Here is a 23,255-nt window from a genome sequence, read left to right on the forward strand (position 1 = left end):
CGCAAATCCGCGCGACATCTTATCAGAACTTTTCTTTATGACATCTTATTATCTCATTCCTACTTTGGACAAACTTGCAGGCTATCGAATGTAGCCTGCCCACAGGGCAGAGTCTGGCAAACTCCCCGTGGCGTACCAAATATGCCAAATACCAGTAACAATGATGGGTCTCATTCTCCTAAAGAGCCTTGAATATAATCTCAGGGCTAGGATGAAAGAGACGTTACTGGGGCCTACTCGAGGCAATCGACGAATAACATAAGTTCTGATAACTCCCTCGTGCCTTCATTCTCCTTTGCCTCCAGAAATCTTTTGGTTTCCTCTTTGAGAATCAGTAAACAGTTAGGTAAATTTTCTTTTGAATGTTTCTGGTTTCATTCTCCACATTCATTAACTCCCCCCTTCAATACTCCCCTTTGCCGTTCCCTGTAGTCCCTGGCACTCTCCATATGTGATCTTATGTACTTCCCTAGCTTAAGTCACCATCACTTCTGCTGTAATGACTCCAGACATAAATGTTCCGTACAAACATTTATCCAGAATTCTAGATATATCTCATACGACTTTTCATTCTAGCTTGTCAAACACATTATTTTCATTTTTTCATCATTTCATCATCCTGTTATTCGTCGATTTTTGTTTGTTTGTTTGTTTGTTTGCGCGACAAACACATTATGTTCCCCATTAATATGGACTGCTCAAAACATTAGCAAGGAAAATCTGATAGAGCCTGCTATAGGGTTTAAATATAGAAATAGAGAAGAATCAAAGATCAAACTAAGTTGTCACATTTCTAAGACTAAAAGAATGATGGTACTTATGACCATATTTAAAAAATTGCCAAGAGTGAATTTACTGTAAGGGAAGTCTATTACAATATTGAAGCAAGAGAAAAGTGTCAACTGGATCATTGTATAACTGAAACCCAAGCACAAAAATTTGTAAGTCTACAACTGTACCTCATGGTATTTCACTAATAAAAATTTTTTTAAAAAAAGATACATTCCAGGGGCTGGAGCAATAGCACAGCCGGTAGGGCATTTGCCTTGCACGCATCTGACCTAGGTTCGATTCCCAGCATCCCATATGGTCCCCCGAGCACCGCCAGGAGTAATTCCTGAGTGCATGAACCAGGAGTAACTCCTGTGCATCACCAGGTGTGACCCAAAAAGCAAAAATAAATTAAAAATATAAAATAAAATAAAAGATACATTCCAAACCACTCAGAGCTACCTATCACTTTAAATGTTTCATTTTTCCTTCAGAGATGAAGAATTTTCTGTGAATTCAGTTTTGGCTTCTGATGTTATTCACGCAGGTCGAAAAGATATACCCTGTATATTTAGAGTAAGTATGTATCTTATAATTTGGTCATGAATTATTTATAAGTGAATATATACATGTATTTTGACAGTGTATCCATAATTTTGTCATGAACTCTTTGTTTTAAATAAGGATTTTGCCTCTTCATTTAGAGGACACACGAATGTATCTGAGTATGGGTGCATATATAGAAAGCACAAATGCTTAACTTCTTAATAGTTTTTCTCTTGGATAATTTTTTTTCTCTTTGTATTTTGTTTCTTTTGTAATTTTTCATTTTAATGTAGATAAAAGCCACAACTGAATACAGTTCTAGAGTTGAAATTGATTAGATATCAAAGCTCCAGTATTAAAATCAATAAGTATAAAAATATAAGTTTTATGTGAAAATTGTTATATCTGATCATGGGATTGTTAAGTCCTTGTCTAAGAATTAAGCTGTTTGTTGCTAGTTGAACCATTTGTGTTACTGTTTTTGTTTTGTTGGTTTCTTTAGCTTCTCTGTTACTTTACCATCTGGTTTCCACTGGAATTTCAGTATTAAGGAATTAGAGATATTGAGTGGTCCATAGACTTCACTCACTGGTCTGGGCCAGTGAGCCAACACAGTGGTTGCTGTGGGAGTTGGGCATGGCTGCTGGGGCTTCCGGAAGTACACGTGTGGAGAGGGACGTTACCCACCACCCCAACTCTGAGAAACACCAGAGTTACCAGCCTGAGCAAAGGGGTATCTGAAATTATTTGCAGTTTGGCATCTCTGCAGAGAGTATTTATGTAGTGGTGAAGTTGACCCCTTCTAGTGGTTATCGCAGTGGGTATTGGTACAGCTGCCATGGCTTCAGTATGGCAGATATTGGATAATTTTTATTTTATTTTTCAGTCCTGGGTTAGTTTTCAAATATATAACACCTCTTAGAAAATTTAGTGCGGGGATTGGAGCGATAATACAGTGGGTAGGTTATTTGCCTTGCTCACAGTTGAACTGGGTTCAATCTTCGGCATCCTGTGTGGTCCCCCAAGCATCTCTAGGAGTGATTCCTGAACCAGCCCCAACTCCTCCCCCCACCAAAAAAAAAGAATTAGTACAAAGTTATCAATATTTTTAAAAATAGAGGTTTGTTTTAAAATCTCATTCCAAAATTAATGCATGTTATAATTATTTTGCTTTGCGATTTCTGCTCCATAATATAATGATTTTAATCAAAAGTGATTTATCTCTCATCATAACTAAACAGTTGTTAAGCTATTGACATACTGGGGTTTCTTGTTAGACTGCATACAACTCATTTTAGTCTAGAATATCTTTAATAACTTTGCTTTTACATCTGAAGCCTTCATACTGGATGTTTACTGGGCTGGCTACCTCTGTTTTTTTGTGTGCATCACTCCATATTCTCTGTCATTATTCAGTTGTCTGGCTGGGTTCTCAATGGCTGGCTGCCACAAGAGCAAAAGGAGTTGCCAGACCTTTTAAGGTTTAGTCCCAAAACTGGCCTCAGCCCCCTGCACTCTGTTAGTTGGATCAAGTCCTGAGATCATCATCAACTGAAGGGAAAGGGAAATAGACTTCTTTAAGAAGAATGGAATTCTGTAGCACTGTAGCACTGTCCTCCCATTGTTCTCGATTTGCTGAAGCAGGCACCAGTAACATGGGATATTCTCAGTAGCTTGCTGGGCTCTCTGAGAGGGATGGAGAAATCAAACCTGGGTCAGCTGCGTGTAAGGCAAATGCCTTCCCCACTGTGCTATCACTCAAGCCAATTTCTCTGTAGGAGGAATTATTATTAGCCATCTTTGGAGCTATCTGGCACAGCACAAATTTGAACTGGTATATATCTTTTTTAAACAATAAATGTTTTTAAAATGGACGACTGCCCTAGTATAATGTCTGTATGTTTAATTTTGCCTGACTCAACAAATAAGTCAGTGCTTAAGTCTTTCAGTTCCTAGACCAGCATCTATTTATTCTGTTCCCAACCACAAAGGAAAACTTCAGAAAACTTACTTTAACGGATTCACATAGTGATTTTTACTGTTACTGATACCTAAGTTATTTTCAATAAGGGATCCATGTACATAACTTACGTTCTAATTATGAGTGCTGTTTGTATTATGGTAACCTTTATTGAAATACTGTCCCACGTAATACGATCTTCTGTGAAATAAGTGTGTAATTATTAGAAAGTAACAGAGGATGTCTTTCTGACATATAAGCCTCCTAAAATACTGAGAGGGTTAAATAATACTTGGAAAAATACTTTGATCAGTGCCTATTCTCAGTAATTATTCAATAAATGTCAGTTGCTGTTGTTATATAAGTATGTATATTACATTTTTTAGTGACAGTATTTTGGAATGTTGTGGGAAAGAAAATAAAAAGGATACTAACATTTAGAACGGTATCTGCTTTATCATAAAATCTAAAACTAAAAATAGTTATTCTAAGCAGAAATAACTAACCTTGTTAAAGGTATCATTAAATGAATGCTCATTTTGTTGACTTGCTAAACAAACTGGCATGATCACAACACTGGCTTAAAGGGTATCAGTTTTCTAATGTTATGATTTTTAATTAAATTGTTCTAGGTCACAGCTTCCCAGCTCTCAGCATCCAATAACAAATGTTCAATCCTGATGCTGGCAGATAGTGAGAATGAGAAAAATAAGTGGGTGGGAGTGCTGAGTGAATTGCACAAGATTTTGAAGAAAAACAAATTCAGAGATCGTTCCGTTTATGTGCCCAAAGAAGCTTATGACAGCACTCTACCCCTCATTAAAACAACTCAGGCAGCTGCAATCATCGGTATGAATTTAAAATATTTCCTTTGTCATTATAATTGTTTACTAGTGTACCTCCTAAATAGGGACTGACATCTAAGTGTTTAATGTAGTCTGTTATATCTCAGAAGCTCAGTCAATGTTTATTAAATGAATAGAGCTTTGTCTTTCAGTAAACAAGAATAAGTATTTCTCACACTTGCTTTCTTTCCCAAAAAGAACAGTGCTGAAGATTAACTAATTAATGAATCATTTTTCAATTTGTGTGACTTTGAACAAGTTTTTTTTTTAATGTCTTAATGCACGGGTTTCCTTTATAAGTATAGATTCTGAATACTTTGTGTAGGTAATCGGGAAGATCAAGTAAGGTGGACTATGTAACAAAAAAGCATCCTTTATACAAAAGATGTCCTCCACAAATGGCAGCTTTTGTGCTTGAATGTATACTTTTTTTTATCATATTCTTAAGTAGACATCCAACTCTTTTTCTTAACTTTCTAGTAAGTAATGAAAATTTAACTGAATAGTACTTACAGATTTTTACTACTAAAATAAAGGAACTGGATCCGAGACACTATCAAAACTAGGTTTATAATTTTTATTGAATCAAGATTTACTTCCTTTCATAAATATTGATATGGATATTTTTAATGGTTCTAGCTGAGAAAATCTGAGATTATATATACTGCTTTATTTGAAAGAAAATTTAATAGTTCAAATTTTTTTGCTCAGGGATCTCTCTTGATATGGTTCAGAGGACTATGTGGGGTGCTGGGGAATTGAACCCAGCTTGTCCACACACATGACAAGTGCCCTATCTGCCTTACTCTTACTCTTGCCTATGTACCAAATTTCTTTATATGTTTTATCTTACATGTTTTACATAATTTTTACCTAATTTAAAATGTATCATATCTGTGTCCTATATAGATCATGAAAGAATAGCTTTGGGAAATGAAGAAGGGTTATTTGTTGTGCATGTCACCAAAGATGGTAAGAGAAAATTTAATTGCTATGGAATGACTTTGAACAGTATGTCATTAGAAAATTCTAAATTCCATATTAGAGTCTCTAAATAGAGCAGGATTATTTTTATTTTATCTAATTTGTCTAAATATTCCATAATTAATGTGTTTACAAGTCAAAAGATAATTATTAAACTTCTGCTAATCCTCAGCTTATTTTTTTTCTTCGAGTTCTGAAACTTCCAAGTGTGCACTGACTTTCTTGTGTAATTTCATTTCATTAACACTGTTAGTTAAATATGAGTTACTCAGTTTTCAATAATAGGAAGCCTATGGTCATTTTCTAGAATTTAGTGCCAGTAATAAGACTTTTCTTGAAAAACATGGCATACCTTATTACATGATGAACCTTTGCCTTTACTACCAGAAATCTAAAGCTGAATTAGTGCATTATTGTAGGTGGGTTAGCTTATCTTGTAATTGTGGTAGTTATCTTCCTGTGCCTCCTTTTGATTTCTGATATGTCTTTCCTCTTTGTATGTACCTTTGCCTTTATTATTATAAGTTGGTGTATCACCTATGTAGTATAATTATGACTTATGAACATTATTTCATATTCAGTACATTATTATTGCTTTGCACAGAAATTATTAGAGTTGGTGACAATAAGAAGATTCATCAAATTGAACTCATTCCAAGTGATCAGCTTTTTGCTGTGATCTCAGGACGAAATCGTCATGTACGACTTTTTCCTATGTCAGCTTTGGATGGGCGAGAGACTGATTTTTACAAGCTGGCAGAAACTAAAGGGTGTCAAACTATAACTTCAGGAAAACTGCATCATGGAGCACTCACTTGCCTATGTGTGGCCATGAAAAGGCAGGTCCTCTGTTATGAACTACTTCAGAGCAAGACCCGTCACAGAAAATTTAAGGAAATTCAAGTCCCATATAATGTCCAGTGGATGGCAATCTTCAGTGAACAACTCTGTGTGGGATTCCAGTCAGGATTTCTAAGGTACCCCCTGAATGGAGAAGGAAGTCCATACAGTATGCTCCATTCAAATGACCACACACTGTCATTTATTGCACATCAGCCAATGGATGCCATCTGCGCAGTTGAGATCTCCAGTAAAGAATACCTGCTGTGTTTTAACAGCATTGGGATCTACACGGACTGCCAGGGCCGGAGATCCAGACAACAGGAACTGATGTGGCCAGCAAATCCTTCTTCTTGTTGTAAGATTATCTTACTTTTGGTAGTCTTTATCTTTCTTATTTTTCTTTCCACTCTCCTATATGAATGCATTACTCATAACAAGTTCTATGTTAAGCCATCCTTAAGATTTTCCTAAAAACTAATTATGCTGTTTCTTTTCACATAACTACAGCTAATCTTTCTTATTCTACTGAAGGATTTTTCTCTGTTGTATTTTGGGACAATCATAAGTGGTAATTATTATTTCTGAAGTGGAGTAGGAATTGGAATATCTGGCTTTTATAACCTGCCAATAATTTAATTTGTGAGGTTAGTTTAAACAAAACATTTGATCTCCCTTTGCTTTTCGCCATTTGTGGATGTTCTTTTTTTTTCAGTTAATGTGTATTAAGCATCTCCCCTATTTTTAAGACCATGCCATGTGCTTCATAACTAACTCTTACCTAAAGATTTTTCTACTTTTTCAAAGTTTTCTTCACTATCAGTGGCTTAACTATTTTAGGAATTAAATACTTCCAAACATAAAGGAATTCCTTTATACCTTTTTTGGGGGACATGTTAACAGAATCCTTTGTGGCTATAAAATTTGACTGCTGGTATGTCCACTTTTCATTTAAGTTTTTTTTTTTCTCTTTACCCTAAAAGGGTTTTTTTTCTCTTTACCCTAGAAGGTTTACAGCAGTAGGGCGTTTGCCTTGCACGCAGCTGGCCTGGCCAAGCCAGATTCGATTCCTCCACCCCTCTCCGAAAGCCCGGCAAGCTACCGAGAGTATCTCGCCCGCGCGGCAAAGCTTGGCAAGCTACCCATGATGTATTCAATATGCCAAACACAGTAACAAGAAGTCTCATGATGGAGACATTACTGGGCCCACTGAAGCAAATCCATGAACAATGGGAGGACCGTGACCGTGACCCTAGAAAATTTTTATATGGTCACTCAGAATTTTAGTGGGTTTTCATAAAAAGTGTTTTTTAGCACAAAAATCTTTCAAAATGTCATGTGTAAAGGTCAAAAGTCATTGTTATTGTGTTCCCTCCTTCCCTTTCCCCAGGTTACAATGCGCCCTATCTCTCAGTGTATAGTGAAAATGCAGTTGATGTTTTTGATGTGAACTCCATGGAATGGATTCAGACTCTCCCTCTCAAAAAGGTAACCTGACATTAAATTAAGGGCTAAGCAAACTAATGAGTGTAAGTGAAAAACTAAAATAACTGTTTTTCACTAATTCACCATTTTATACCATGTGTAACTGATAATTTGATACTTAGCTAAAAGTGAAAACAAAAATCAAGTTTTTGGAGTTTTGATGATGATCATGGTGAAATCTATACAGATGTTGAATTAGATGCAAAATATCTTTACCATACACTTAAAACTTTAACTCAGTGTAACTTAAAATTGTTAAATCAAGCTGGTTAATTGTATAAGTAGCTCAAAAACATGCCATTCTTTTTATATTTAGTTTTTACTTTATTATAATATTGATGTGAGTATGATTATATTGAATAACTAAAATACATCTTACAAACTAAATATCAGTGTCATCTTCCTCTTTAGTTTAAGGATCTCTGAGGGAGTATATAATGATGATATTATGATGATGTAGTATTTTGTTTGGGGCCACATCCAGAAGTGCTCAAGGGCCTGTGCAAAGGAGTGACTTCTGTAGTGCTGGGATCCATATGTGACACCCAAAATTCAAACCATGGTTGGCCACATGTAAGACAAACACCTTAGCCTCTGTACTGTCTTTCTGGCCCCTAAAAATTACATAGTCATATGTAATTTTTAATACTGTTAGAGTGTATTTCACTGCCTAGAAAACTGATTACCAGAATAAAAGTTGTATAGCACAGCAGTAGGGCGTTCGCCTTACAAGCGGCCAACAAGGCCAACCCAGGTTCGATTCCTCCGCCCCTCTCGGAGAGCCCGGCAGGCTACCGAGAGTATTCCATATGCCAGACACAGTAACAACCAAGTCTCCAATGGAGACGTTACTGGGCCCACTCGAGCAAATCGACGATCAACGGGAGGGCCTTTACCTTACCTTACCTTAACATATCATAAGTCACGGTCACGGTCCTCCCGTTGTTCATCGATTTGCTCGAGCAAGCCCAGTAACGTCTCCATCGTGAGTCTTGTTGTTACTGTGTTTGGCATATCGAATACGTCACAGGTAGCTTGCCAGGCTCTGCTGTGCGGGCGAGATACTCTCAGTAGCTTGCCAGGCTCTCCAAGAGGGGCGGAAGATATCATAAGTAAAAAAATTAAAGTTTCACATTACTAATAAAGCATTACATTTTCTCTATATTTCCCAGTAATAACATGAAGAGACTATGTTTAGCATAGTTATTTTGCAAACATGAATATTAATAGTTTCATATAAATACTGCATATTATATGTAGTATGTATCATTAGTTAAAGGTCAGGTTTAGAGAAATAGATAAAATACCCTATATCCTAATTCAAAATCATTCCCAATTTTTAAAAAAGTCAGCACTTGAAAAGTTGTTGGCTTTTATATATATTGCCATATGATATTGAGAAATTAAATATGATCCTCTGGTTTGTGAGTTTTATCTGATTTTGTTAAAATCCAGATTTCTTTTCATGGTTAAATACTTTTAGATATAGGTCATTCAGTTTTACTTGCGTTTGAAATTATTATATGTTATGTCATAGGCCATAGAGAATATAGGAGGATAGGAGGAAATGTGCTACTTGCTCACAACAGACCCTAATTTAAGCCCCAAGCACCAACAGGAGTGATCCCAGAGCACAGCCCTACCCGTAACCACTGTGGCACAAAAATAAAAACAAAAGTTATATTGCATATTATCTCCCATCTTATTTTTTTCTTCACACACTTTCTGTTTCTAAGGATTCATCTCTGCTCATCAGGGCATGGTACTCTCCATGTGGTCCTGACCTGCCTTTCATTAGCAGAAGAAACTGGTTTGGGGGTACCCTAAGTGGGCGTAGGAGATCATGGTATTCAGTACAATGAAAGAAAAAGAAAGACTCATCTGCATTATAACTGCAGTACATAGCTCACTGCTTTTCATAACTATAAAATATTTAGTTAAGGCAGTGGGGGTTTTTTGTCTGCTTTGTAATTAGGAGACATTTTAATTATTTCTTCTGTGTTTGTTACATGTGTCATCTTGTGCTTATGTGCAGGAGTTCCCTTAAATCATATGCCTAGAAACAGAATCGACAAAACACAAGGGAAGGTACATGTTCTACTTGATAAGATAGGGTCAAAATGATTTCCAAAGTAGTTGTACCATTTGAGACATTCCCACCGGTAGTACATGGGGTTTTTTGCATTTTTGTTGTTGTTGTTGGTGGTGGTGGTGATGGTGTTTGATTGGTTTTTGTTTATTTGATTTTGGTTTGGGGAACAAACACCCTACGCTTAGGGATCACTCCTGGCAGTAGTGATGGGAGCCATATGAGATGCCAGGGATCAAACTCAGGTCAGCCGTGTGCAGGGCAAAACATCTTACCCACAGAACTATGGCTCCAGCTCCTCCATGTATACATGAACTCTTACATGTGTCTCCTGTACTACGTGACATGGCGAGAATTCATTGTTTCATAACTATTACAAATAGTTATCAAATAATATATTGTTGTTAATTTACATGTCTCCAGTTAACTGTGTTGGTCATATCTTTTGTATATTTATTATTTGTTCATATTTCCTCTCCTGTGAAGTCTCTTTTTTTTTTCCTGTTGATTTACTGAAATCCTTTTTTTGTTGTTACTGTGGTCTTGGTTTTGGGTCATATCCAGGAGTGCTCAGAGTTTGCTTCTGGATCTGTGCTCAGGGCTCACTCCTGGCAGGGTTCAGGGGATGTGGGATGCTGGAAATTAAACCCAGGTTAGTCTTGTGCAAGGTAAGCACCTTAGCTGCTATACTATCAATTCCAGCCCCTGGAATTCTTTATGAATATTAGGTTAGCAATAGGTATGGTGATTCTTTTATAGGTTTGTGACCTATCCATTTATATGTTGTAGTACACAAAAAATTATTGTTATAAAATAATAATTACACTGTTTTGCTAAAATTTTGTTATAAATTTCACTGTGATCAGCTATATTGTTGGGGTTTTGTGTTTGTTTGGATTTTTTTGTTTTTGTTTTTGTTTTGAGATCACCACCTGGAGTGCTCAGGACTTACCCCTGACTCTGTGCTCAGAGATCACTCCACCGAGGGGGCCGTATGGGATGCAAAGCAAGCTCTCTGCTTGTGATTCTATCTTTCTGGCCCCACATAGTTGACTGTATTGTCACCCTTTATATTTACCTCTTATCTCTCGCTTAAGATACTTGCTATCAAATTCATTAAGGTAAAATCTTTGTTTTTTTTTTCAAAAGTTTCAAAGTTTTGCTGATCACATTGAGGTTTTTGGCTCACTTGGGATTGATGTTGGGATTTTGTATGAAGTGGAGATTCACTTGCATCTGTCCCAGATCACCAGCTGCCTCATAACCGTCTGTTGACTGTTCTTTCTTTTCCCTTTGATGGACAATTTTAGCTCTGTCCTATATTTATAGTCAATGTAAATAAGAGACTTATAAGTGGCTACATTGAAACACTAGTGCAATTATTTGGTCACTTAATGTGTTTAAAAAATTCAAATTTAAGATTAAAATGTGTTCCTAGTCCCTTTTTTGCCCAGAATATTCTTTCTTTAAAATGTTGGTATTAGGACTTTTATCAAATCCGAGTGTTTTATATACATTCCTGATAAATGTTAACTTTTTGTTGATTTCCTGAGAAAGCTTTATTTCAAAGAGGTATGATAAACTCTTAATAAAATGTGTGTGCTTTATAAGTAAGCTAAAAGTTTCATGATCTAATTTTTGATGCTTTTGTTGAAATGCTAATTTTATACTTTGTATAATTTTAGGTTCGACCCTTAAACAGTGAAGGATCATTAAATCTTTTGGGATTGGAGACAATTAGATTAATATATTTCAAAAATAAGATGGCAGGTAAGAAAGTACAAATTCATAGGCCAGGTTCAATGAATATATTCTCCTTAAGCCACTTCCTGAAGATAACAAATGACGGAGCCCACATTGAAATTTAGTTGTATGTTACTCTAAGGTCTGTGCTACTGACTGTGAGTATCCAAAGAAAGGCACGAGGAACTCAAGTGTTCAGTGGCCAAGAGCCGTTCCCCTGGCTGGCCCACAGCAATGGATGGACAAAGGACTGGGGGAACAGAGAAATAAGGCCCCATGCTTGTTGGTAGTCAGTTTATTTCTCTTTCCTCCCCAGCGCAGTATAATCTCTCCCCTTAGAGCACAATATAGTTGTAGTTTTGATCATAGTCCCAGTCATCATAGTTTTCTCGTCCTCGTCATCATCATAGACCTCTTAGTTCTCATTTTCATAGTCCTTCTCTTCTAGTCATCATTCAGTCCTTATCTTTCTAATCACTGTCTAATCCCGTCTTACCCCTTACAACATACGTATATAGAAATCATGAAGTGTGGGGTATGCATAGTGGGGTTAAACATTGTCATAACAACAAACAGATGTAAAGCCACTTCTTCAGGGAAAGTTCTCAGAGATTAACTCAAGGACAAAATCTTATCTGAGGGTTTATTAGCACTCCAGATTACTAGGAGGTTTGCTCAAGGGTGGGATTCCATCTAGGGTTTATTGCTTTCTCCTTTCCTTAGCTAGTAATCCACTTAAAAAATCATAGTGAATTTACTTCTTATAATATTTCTAGTCATTTTGTATGAACACAGTAAGAGATATATTAAGCATAAAGGTTGGCTCTTCCTGGTGACATCTTGCTATATATTCTAGACCATAGTCCTCAGTCCAGGTTAGTTTTTCCTAACCCCAGCAGGGTCCTTACTCAGTTACTTCTTTTTGGGTCATGACAGAGTTTGTTCCATGACCATGCTTTTAACTTACTATAGTTACAGTGCTTGTCCCTTTCCGATGCCAGGGTAGTTTGCAGCTTGTCCTGGGTCCGTCCAGTCCTTCATTGGGACCCTTCTTTTGGGGGTGTTAGGAAGTAAAGGCAACTGAGGTTTAAGTCAGTTAAATATGATGGATGCCCAGGAGTAAATATTTGGAGTCAATTAATTCTTATGTTACAGAAGCATAGCATCAACTGTCTTCCTGTGTCTGTACATAAAGGACATTGCCAAATAAGCCATGCAACTCACATAAAGGAAGGAGAAAAGCAATATAAGATTATCAGTGCCTGATGAAATTGGGTGTGCATCAGGGGCACTGTTGTGGAAATAACTCAATAAACCTAAGCTCTCTGCAGGAGGAGCAAGGACAACCCAATGTTATTCAACAGTGGACCACTGTCATATTTTCTCAATAGATAAAGATAAGTCATTGCATTAAAAAAAAAAGTTCTTTTTAAACTTACACAGCTGTGTAACATACTTCCAGATACACCTTATGTTTCTTTGGCATAGTAAGAGGAGCTTTTTCTACTGTAGAGCAGAGTTTCTCAAATTTATTTGACCCACTTTGGGAAACAAACATAGCTGTAGACCCTAACTGCGAAAATTTGTAGCGCTAAAATTTGTAGAACTAAAATTAATGAAAATTCATCTAGAGTCCCACTTTGGGACTTTTACAATTTTCTGTCAATACGTAAAGCTGAGACTCTGTAAAGTGTTGATGACTTGGGCAAAAGCAGGGAAGAGAGAAATGTCTCAGGAATGCTAGAATCAGGAGAGGAAATGGAACACTACAGAGAAAAAATGATCCAATTTCCCAGGTGTGAGGAGATCACAGCCATGTCCACATGGGGTGAGATACGTAGTGTTCCAGTCAGAGAACAAATTTCAGTAAAAATTTCACTGAAAAATATATAATGTCTTCTTCTACCTAATAGGACATTCTCATGTCCTAGCAACAAATGTACATAACAGAAGTATTCATAATTTTATGGTAGAACAATTTGATGAAGTTGTACTTGGGGTACATTATATATAGAAAATTTTTAATTGGATTAAATGTGAATTAAAACATTGGCATCAGAAAACACTTTAACATGACAGATTGTACGAATTATCTCTGTGTAGTGGGATTGTCTTCTTTATGCTTTTCCTTTTCTCTTTATTTCTTACAATTTATTTATATATTTTATCTAAATAAATTCCATCAGAATTTATTTTAAAATACTAAGATACACAAATATTTGACCCAACTAATGCTCTGGTACCTTACCTTGTCACTGGAAGTTGTTCTGATTATTCAGACTGACAGCTGTGGGAGAAATCCTATGCCCAAGAGGATATTCCAGAATGACTCTAAGAAAGTCATGTTGAGGTTTTAGAACTGGTGTTCATCCAGAGATGATTTTACCGTGAGGCTAATGCAACTCAAGTTTTGACCCTCATTTCTAAGACCCTGTACTGTATTTTGTACCTATTTCTTAGAACTACAAATATTTTTAGAAAATTGAATTTGTCCTGTGCTTATGGTGTGTGACCATGATCATTACAAATGTGTCTGTTATACATATCTATAAGATAAAACCGTTCCAACGTACTTTTTCCTATGCTATCATCTTTATATCTAGACTAGGAGTAAGGTGAAGCCTAGGAAAACGAAAACTGTCAAAATGACAGTACTGCTGCCTTCCGTTCTTTCAGAGGAAAGAGGTCCTTTTTTCCCTCCTGACATTCTTTAACTCTTTGTCTCTTAGAGGTCAAAGTGTCCTGCAGCCCTCAGGTTGTCCAAGATTTCCTGTGGCCACTGTAGCTCACCAAAATCTTTACTCTCACATATTCCATAATTGTGTTTCACATTCTTATCTATAGAAATTCTGTAGCCAGGGAGATAGCACAGATGCTAGAAAGGAGGCTAGTAGGAGCCTGACTCATTTTCTTTACTTCACATTTTGCAGATTAGATCTGGCAAAGGAAATATTTTAATATGTAAAATAATCATAATTTTTGTTACTTAAAAGAATGGTTTACTATTTATGCCTTATTAGTCTGCTGATTAAACATTTAGTGCTTTTTAACCCAATGTGCTATTGAAAATAATTAATGGCAGAAAGAAGATAACAGAGAGATTTTTGGGGTGGGAGAGAATTGACCAATGTGTTAGGATACCCAGGCAATATCTTTCTTTTTCCTTCAAGAAAAATTAACCACTTTTGTTTATAATCAAAATGGGAATTACTTCATAAGCTGTTTGATTTTGGCAGTCATATATTTATATGTTTTGTTGGTAGTTTCTCCTTATTTACTATAGTTACTTATGGTAACAAATTTTAAAAATTGTGTATACTTACATAATTTATCCAGGTGTTAGTATCTTTGGCTTTAATGAGTAAGAATTTTAGTATTCAAAGAAAACCATTATTCTTTGTATTTATTTTAATAGAAGGAGACGAACTGGTAGTTCCTGAAACTTCAGATAACAGTCGGAAACAAATGGTTAGAAACATTAACAATAAGCGGCGTTATTCCTTCAGAGTTCCAGAAGAGGAAAGAATGCAACAGAGGAGGTGAATTTTTTTATTTTATTTTTGGCAACATGCACTGTAGCACTGTCCTCCCATTGTTCATCGATTTTCTCGAGCAGGCACCAGTAACAACACTTGTTACTGTTTTTGGCACATGGAATATGTCACAGGTAGCTTGCCAGGCTTTGTTGTGAGGGCTTGGTACTCTTGGTAACTTGCTGGGCTCTCCGCGAGGGATAGAGGAATAGAACCCAGGTCAGCCTGGGTCAGCTGAGTGCAAGGCAAGAGCTCTACCCGCTGTGCTGTCACTTCAGCCCATGATTTTTAATATTATTAATCATAGGCTATCATACATACAATACCACACCCTCCACCAAAATGTCCCCTCATTCTGGAGGTGTATATTTGATATACTCATGTATCTGTATGCAGTTGTAGCCTCAGAAGAATTATTTGGTAATATTGCTATATTTGACTTGGAAGGAAAACTTGATCTCTGAAAATCTGTCATTCATCGATGGTGTTAAATCTTCAATCTAGTCAGTGTAGTTTCAATCAGTATTATCAAAGTTAATGAGTTCTAATCCAAGTTATGGATTAAAGTACAATATATTGATTCACTTCCCTATATATTGAACAGTTCTCAGATTGTGGAGTTTTCTCCAATACATAGAATTATTTGTGCATGTATTAAGCCTGTATGTTTTAGAATTTCAGATTAGCTGTTCTGTTCATGAGCAAACAGAAACAGGCTTGTAAAATTTCCAGTTAAGTATAAAAACATTTCTAAAATGTTATGTATTTTGGGGTTGGGGGGGGTTGTTTGGTTTGGTTTTTTTGAGCCACACATGGCAGTGCTCAGAGATCACTCCTGACAGGACTCAGGGTGTAGGGGGGTACCAGGGATTGGACCTGGGTCAGCCTCATGCAAACTAAGCACCCTTTTCGCTATACATCTCTCCAGCCCGTTATTGTTTATTTTAAAATTGACAAACATAAAATGGTAAATTATCTGTAGAGTAGAGCTTCTTTGTTATCTAAATACTACATGAGCAGCTCTACCCAAAAATTCTAAGTCCTTTTAATTTGAAATCTAAAACAAAATCTTCTAATTTCCTAATTTAGGGTTTTTAATTAAGTTTTTTTGTTTTCTTAATTGTATACTTATTAACATGCCTTCACAGTTTGGTTTTATAAAAAAGTTAACTTCTTAATATTTTTCAAAGTTATCTAGGTTGGGTGTTTTATTTTACAGAGAGATGCTGCGAGATCCAGAAATGCGAAATAAATTAATTTCTAACCCAACTAATTTTAACCATATAGCACACATGGGTCCAGGAGATGGAATACAGATCCTAAAAGACCTGCCCATGGTAAGAGCAATGAAGAATGAATGTGAGTGTGAATGGAGTCACGAGTAAATAGGGGTCTGGGAGGAGAGAGAGGCTGGAGATAGGTATGTATACATATGTGTTTACTAATAAACACAAGAACACCTTCTGACTTAAGAGAGTTTTTCAGTATAGTGGGGAAATGTGAATCTTAGTATATCAGTGTGCATCAGAGGCACGATGGCCTACTTGATGAACAAAACATAATATGTGGACATCAGAAACCAAACCTGCCAGTCCCTGTTAATTGCTTATCCTATAGACTTCTCCCATACCTACATTTACTATTGTTGGTGGAGTGAAATGCCACAATTGGAGAGGATGTGTACTTCAGAATTCAGAAATTGGTTACCAAATTATTAAAAATTTCACGAGCTTTGAAAAACTTGATGTAGATAATTTGGCTGCCCCCACAGCCCCTCTACCCCCCAGTACATACCTAAAGGAGCATCACCAGCTGTGAATTAAATAATTTTTTTTTGCTCAATCACAAACATATTTTTAAGCAACATGAAGAGTAGATTCTAGCATCTATAATATTGAGATTAAGAATATTGGTAACTAGTTATTAAGACTATTATTTATACTTAGCATTTCAATATAATCTTTGAATAATTTATTGATGTTTTTATATTACCCTTTTTAATAGTTATGTAGATCTTGTATTTTGCACAGAACTTTAATATTTTTATATTTTGTTGTGGGTTTTCAGTTTTGTTTTAGTTTGGGAGCCACACCTTGTGCCCTGGGGTTACTCCTGGCTCTGTGCTCAGGGATTACTCCTGCCAGGGCTCAGGAAATCATACAGGGTATCAAGAAGCTAACCTGGATCAGCCGTGTGCAAGGCAAATGCCTTACCTTACCTTGTACTATCTCTCCAGCCCCTCCTTAGGTTTTGTGGGGAGATTTGGGGGTTTTTTTGGATTTTTTTTTTTTTGAGTAAGGGGACTTATACCCAGGTCTCATCCAAAGCTTGCACTTTGTCACTGAGCCATATTCCTGGCCCTTAGAATTTTAAGCATTAACATTATTTATTCTGGAAGTTTGGAAAATGATCTGTAAGTCTTGACCCAAAGCTCATTATGGAAAGCTATTTGAAGATAGAAAAGTGATTAATTTTATGTGTAGGGTTTTTTTTAAGCAAAAATTAAATTTAAAAATTTACAACTTAAATTTAAAAATTTAAGTAAAAATTTAAGTAAAAAAGTTTAAGTAAAAAGTAAGTAAGCTTTTAAAGTTATTTGGCATTTGGGCCAAGAGTAATAGTACTGTGGGTAGGGTGTTTGCCTTGCACACGGTCAACCCTGAGCACTGCCAGAAGTGATTCCTGAGTGTAGAGCCAGACATAACCCCTGAGCATTGCCAGAAGTGACCCAAAACTCAAAAAATAATAATAATAAAATAAGTTAATTGTCATTTATTTCATGGGAAGAAAAAAACTATTTATTTCTGAATTCCTCATTGAAATATCCCAGTTGACCTATTGCCCCTGCATATAAATGAATGTGGCATTCTATGGCCATTAATTTTTCATCATCAAAACATTCATATGATCATCCAGGTAGTACTTATTATTCCTTTAAGGATTTCAAATCATCCACCGTCATTATTTTTCCTTTTGAAATGGAAATTTTTACACTTGATCTTAGCCAAAAGACCAAGAAGCAATGAAGTGGAAATTTTTATTAACTGTGCTATTTATTTAAATACAAATAAATTAAAAAGAGTATAACAAATCTCGATATTGTAATTACAACTAAGAAAAATACTTTAAGTGAACTGTTAAATATTTAACTATTATTTCTATATTTTAATCTATACTATTTTTTTGCTTTTGCCTGAAGTGAGATTTCTTACTTCTTTCGATACTTCACTCATTCTGAACTTTTGGTTATAGTATTTAGTCTGGTTTACCTTTATTCCTTGAACCAAATAAAACATTATAGTCCAAATCCTATCATTTTTTCCTTAAAAAAGTTACAATATCTACTAAATTACCTTATTAGAGAGAATTTTAAAATTATGATAGCTTAATGATTTAAGTAAAAGTTTCTCTTCCTTATTCTTCTGCTATCAAGTGAAAAGTCATTTTACTAATCTTCCAGATTTTTTTCAGGTCTTCATACACACTAAGACTTGATCTTCATACTCCCTAAGTATGAAGAATGAAGCAAAGTGTCAGATCTTAAACATTGTAAGATCTTTTGTATCAGAACATCCCTCCTTAACTCTTTTTCCCCTCATAGTAATATCTTTTTTGTTTGTCTCAAATAAGATCTTTTCTTTCTTACTAAGCAAAACAATTTCAGATTGTATTTCCCAAAGGTTCATTTTCCCAAATGACTCTTTAAGACATGGCCTTGTGTTCTGACTATTTACTCTTCTTAGACCTCTTGATTCTTAGTATTTGTTGTCTTCTCATTTTATTAACCATAACTACCTTTTTGGTTATTTTTGTCATTAGCACAGGTGACTCTGCCTAGCAATACAGTCCAGTTTAATATGGGTTTTCTTTTTCTCAAGGTTTTCTTATATAAGTTTATTTGTATTGCCAGGATAAGAAGTTGGAATAAAGTTAAAAAGTTTTGGGAAATGTTTCACTTACCCATGTAGTATTGCCTCAGAGTTTCTCTGTCTGAATTTCTTTTGTTCATGGCCTTATTTCATTTTCACCTTTTTCCTTTCACTTACAAAGGGCATGCAAGCTGGGACTTTTCATAGACATTCTCTTAATCACTTAACAAATATTTCCTGAAATCTTTTCTGCCAGAAAACATGCTTGTCTTGGGGTAGACTTTGGTAAACAATTCTGTCATATGCATGTCTGAAAAAAATAATGTGCATGTCTGTACCTGTGTATGTCTGTTATATGTATGTATACACATATGTACATATGTGCTTGTGTTATTTTAATGTATTCTCAGGTTTTAATAATGTTTCCATTAAAATTGAATTATCTATATTTAATGGTCTTTTTTCACCTGGCATTAACATATATGATAAGAGCTTTTAAATACCAAAGCTGTGTATTGTCATCTGTACAGAGTATGTTCCTAGGTGTTTTAATGTCGTAACTTATCCTGAGATCAGCTTGCTTTCCTGTGAAATACTTAAACACTTAGAGAGTTTCCTGGATGTCTCTGGGAGCCTAATTCTGTTTCTTTGTAACAAAGTGATAACTGAAACATGGTCTTTCATCTGAGAAATATGGAAGAGGTGGTAAGGCTGGGGAATTTTTTTCTGTCTTTCATAGAAAATATAATATAAACTGTCCTGTATTTCTTAGATGTGCATACTATTTTTTGGATTTTTATAATTTTTATCATTACCCTTTTTAAAAATAAAGAACATATTTGTCTCCCAACTGACTAGAATATTTTACCTCAAAAATATTTTTACCATGTTCTCATAACCTTTCACACATTCTTAAATTATCAATAAAATTTCTCAGTGACCTCAGCCTTTAGAAGTAATCTTGCTTCTTAAAATCAAAGATACACTTATATCATTAAGGTTTTTTTTTTTTTCTGGCTTGGAAATAGCCTTAGAGTTATTTTTTTTAAGTACTGATTTTACTTATCTCTTGATTTAAAACAGTTTCTTCTGCAGATGCTTTTATTCATACTGTTGTGGGGATCACTGCAGCAGAGCTGACGGGCTGGAGGGCAGGCATGGGGTGCTGGGGCTCAGTCCAGGCCAAGACATGTGTTCTCCCCCTTGAGTCACACATCCAGACTCTAATTTTTCTTGGAACCCGATATAGTTTACCAGACTATTTTTTAACAAAGCAAACTGATTCAACTCATGAGAACATAAATTCAGCATTCTCTTCAGTGAGTCATTCAATTTCTGCCTTCAAGGCAGGAATAGTAGAATATTTTCTGGGGAATAGGACTAAATTTTAGAACTGAACTTTGAAAATTTCCATGCAAAAATGGTGACCAGGTATTGAGTGTTACCTGGTCACCCAGTAGTATCCCAAATACTCAAAAGTTGTTTTGTCTGAAAAACCCAAGTTTTTTTCTTATCTATAATATTATATATTATATTATAATAATATAAATAATATATTTTCTTATCTATAATATATTTTTATGTATATCTTTGTTTTGGGATGGAATTTCTTTGGTTACTACTGAGCCCAACACGGTAGAGTCTGGCAAGCTACCTGTGGCGTATTCAATATGCCAAACACAGTAACAAGTCTCACGATGTTACTGGGCCCGCTCGAGCAAATCGATGAACAACAGGAGGACAGTGACAGTGACAGTGATGTATATCTGAATATGGCAGGGAAGATTTTCCCTTTATAAGTAAATATTTTGGGTGTCAAATGGAGACAGACTTAGGTTGCTTTATGGTAAACAAGTCAGAATATTGCACAGGGTCTGTCTTACAGGAAAAAACAGTACAGGAAAAAACAGTAAGTGAAAACACAGGCATTATCACAAACCTGTAAATACCAGGAAATGGTTTTAGGTATCTAAAGAAGCAGTTTCATAATATTCTAGTGAAAAAGCACTGTAGAGTTTTTTTCTTTATTGTTTCTTGTTTTTCTATCCTGTTTTTAGTAGATTTTTGCCATGTTTCAATTCTATCACATCAGAAAATTGAAAGCTAAAATAAACTGAAACTCTTCTCACATCTCTGAAAGCCCTGTTTCTATCCTCAATGACGGTAATAAAAGAATAATTTGGTAAAGTAAATGAATTTTTGTCAAATCAGCTATTTAAGTAACTAACAAAAGGATTGCAGAGTAACTTTCTAAGGTTTAAGAGTATTTCATTAAGGATGCATTTCTGATATTGAGATACTTCATATTTTCTACATGCATGTAGTGTGAAATGTCACGTGTAACGAATGAATCATTTTCATTACCTCATGACCTTTTTTCTTTCTGTTGTTTTTGATAGCCAGGTTTCCCTTATCCATCCCCTCATCATCACTCCGGTCTGATCTCCTCTCCGATCAACTTTGAACACATCTATCACATGACTGTTAATTCCGCTGAAAAATTTCTCTCTCCTGATTCCATAAACCCCGAATGTTCCCCGTCTCTACGCTCTGTCCCCGGTACACCAAGCTTTATGACTCTGAGGGTATGAACAGATGAGTCAGGTGTTAACTTCGACTAACCATGTACAGCCCTCCTGTGCCTGCTTCCTAAGTAACACTGCAGAGTTGCTGTATCTGGGGAATGTTTGCCTTTGGCCTGTTTCTCTTGTTGCCAGGCTTCCTCTTCCTCCTTACCCATCCCAGCCTCCTCCTTATTTTCCTTCAAACACCATTTTGTTCCTTCTTTTGAGAAGATGAATATTAGGGAGGATTTCAAAAAAATTTTTGAAACTGTGTTGAAGGTTTTCAGTGTTTAATAAAATATGTTTCCCATGATGGTGTTTTCTCTTACAGAAAACCATAACAAGTAGTCCCTGAGCAGATCTTTATTCTTTTCATCAAAAATGAGGTCCACATTTTTCTAAAAATGTTTATACTTTATTACCCTAGAGCCAGTTAAAATCAGAAAAAAAATTTTAAATATTTAGTGTAGTTCAGGTGTGTAGTAGGGGCCTATTCATGGATTTTTCTAAATCTAATATAACCCTTATTGTAAAGTTTAAATCTTTATATGGTAGAAGGTTAGAGAGAGTACGGGGGGGTAAGATGCTTACATTGCATGCCGCCAAGCCCAGTTCGAGTTCTAGGAGTGACTCCAAGCACAGAGCTATGAGTATAAACCCTGAGCACAGAGAGTGTGTCTCCCTCTCATTTTTTTTCCATAGTAGAAAGTATAATAGCATCAGCAAGTTAAAGAAAATTACAAAAAGAAGATAGTCTCATTGCTCTTTGAGTTCTCTGTATGTGGATGACTGCAGAATCCGGTTAGTCCCAGCCATTTGACCTTCCTCTCTGAGCCGAGTGGCTCTGGAAGGGGCCACAGAGGTGGAGGCCCTGCCAGCCAAATTCCCTTACTTCTGTCCTTTAATAAATACATACTTACACTATCTGCAGGGGAATATTTTCTCAAGTTAGGTTGCAGCAAGCATTTATATTGTGTCGTACAAGCCATTTTCCGGAGTAATGCCCTCTGAAGAACATCAGTTTTTATCTACATACAGAGTAATATTCCTATTTTTAAAACTCACTATAGGGTGAAAAGCTTGATTTTGTATTTTTCTCTTTTAAAATACTTCAAAATTAAAGCGTTTTCTTTGTAATTGTTATTTACATTAAATTGTCTGACTTTAAATATCCTATTTGACAAAATAAGATAAACTATAATTTTAAAAAGCCTAAGTTTACTTTTATTGTAGTTTATCTATATAATTGTAATTACTTTGAAATTGCAGGAACTGAGTGAACTCCAGAGGAATGTTGTATAAATTAGTCTGGCAAGAATTTTTTATATCAGGGGCCAGAGATAGTATGACTGGTGAGGCTCCTACCTTGTATGCAGCTGACCTGGATTCAATCCCCAGCATATCATACGGTTTTTTTAGCACCACTGGGAGTGATTCTTGAGTGCAGAGCTGGGAGTAACCCCTGTGCATTACTGGGTGTGGCCCAAAAATCAAAATTGAAAAGAAAAGAATTTTTTATATCAGAAATGATGGAGGGCGCCAGAGAGATAATACCAGGGTAAGGCACTTGCCTTGCAGGCAGCCAGCCTCAGTTAAATTCCTGGCACCACATGGTTCCCTGAGTATCACGTGCTGCTGGGTTTAGTCCAGTTTAGTTCAGGAGTTACCACCCTGGGTAATCCCCTGACCACAGGCCTGAGCAGCACCACATCCCAAAGCTCTTGTATTGAATGACCAGCCTAGATTGCCAAGAAATGACAGGAGAGGCTTCTAGGCCTCTGGAGCACCACTTAGGAGATGACCCTCCATGACAAAAAGCAAGGTGGAGGATTGAATGAGAGCTCTAGGGCGGAACTTATGTCTTCGTGTGCAAAGCTGCAGGTCAGTCCCCAGTTCCACATGGCCCCCAACACCTGGAGTGGCCCCAGACTATAAAGCAAACATTAAAAAAAATATGATGGAAATTGTTCTTAAGTTATCCATCTAGAAAACATATTTTGTATGTGAAAAGGACCAAATAACTTAG

General features: G+C 36.0%; 1 protein-coding gene and 1 non-coding gene across 17 annotated transcripts in view; both read left to right on the forward strand.

Annotated features, from left to right (window-relative positions):
* The window catches only part of CDC42BPA (CDC42 binding protein kinase alpha), a 309,339-nt gene that overhangs the window by 275,730 nt on the left and 10,354 nt on the right, over nucleotides 1-23,255 (forward strand). For 10 of the 16 annotated variants that reach the window (XM_056137674.1, XM_056137749.1, XM_056137680.1 and 7 more), the window contains 9 exons: nucleotides 1,266-1,347; nucleotides 3,910-4,126; nucleotides 5,032-5,094; nucleotides 5,711-6,304; nucleotides 7,337-7,434; nucleotides 11,206-11,290; nucleotides 14,679-14,802; nucleotides 16,016-16,133; nucleotides 21,065-21,250. In XM_056137674.1, the coding sequence (XP_055993649.1) occupies nucleotides 1,266-1,347; nucleotides 3,910-4,126; nucleotides 5,032-5,094; nucleotides 5,711-6,304; nucleotides 7,337-7,434; nucleotides 11,206-11,290; nucleotides 14,679-14,802; nucleotides 16,016-16,133; nucleotides 21,065-21,250 (1,567 nt within the window). The remainder of the gene's footprint in view (nucleotides 1-1,265; nucleotides 1,348-3,909; nucleotides 4,127-5,031; nucleotides 5,095-5,710; nucleotides 6,305-7,336; nucleotides 7,435-11,205; nucleotides 11,291-14,678; nucleotides 14,803-16,015; nucleotides 16,134-21,064; nucleotides 21,251-23,255) is intronic. The other 6 variants (XM_056137723.1, XM_056137741.1, XM_056137755.1 and 3 more) reach the window with 1 other exon arrangement.
* Nucleotides 9,177-9,292, forward strand: LOC130017303 (small Cajal body-specific RNA 23). Its single transcript, XR_008791379.1, has one exon. It is a non-coding gene; the product is annotated as a small Cajal body-specific RNA 23 (non-coding RNA).

Source organism: Sorex fumeus, unplaced genomic scaffold (assembly GCF_029834395.1).
Source record: "Sorex fumeus unplaced genomic scaffold, SorFum_2.1 ptg000007l, whole genome shotgun sequence".
Taxonomy (NCBI): domain Eukaryota; kingdom Metazoa; phylum Chordata; class Mammalia; order Eulipotyphla; family Soricidae; genus Sorex; species Sorex fumeus.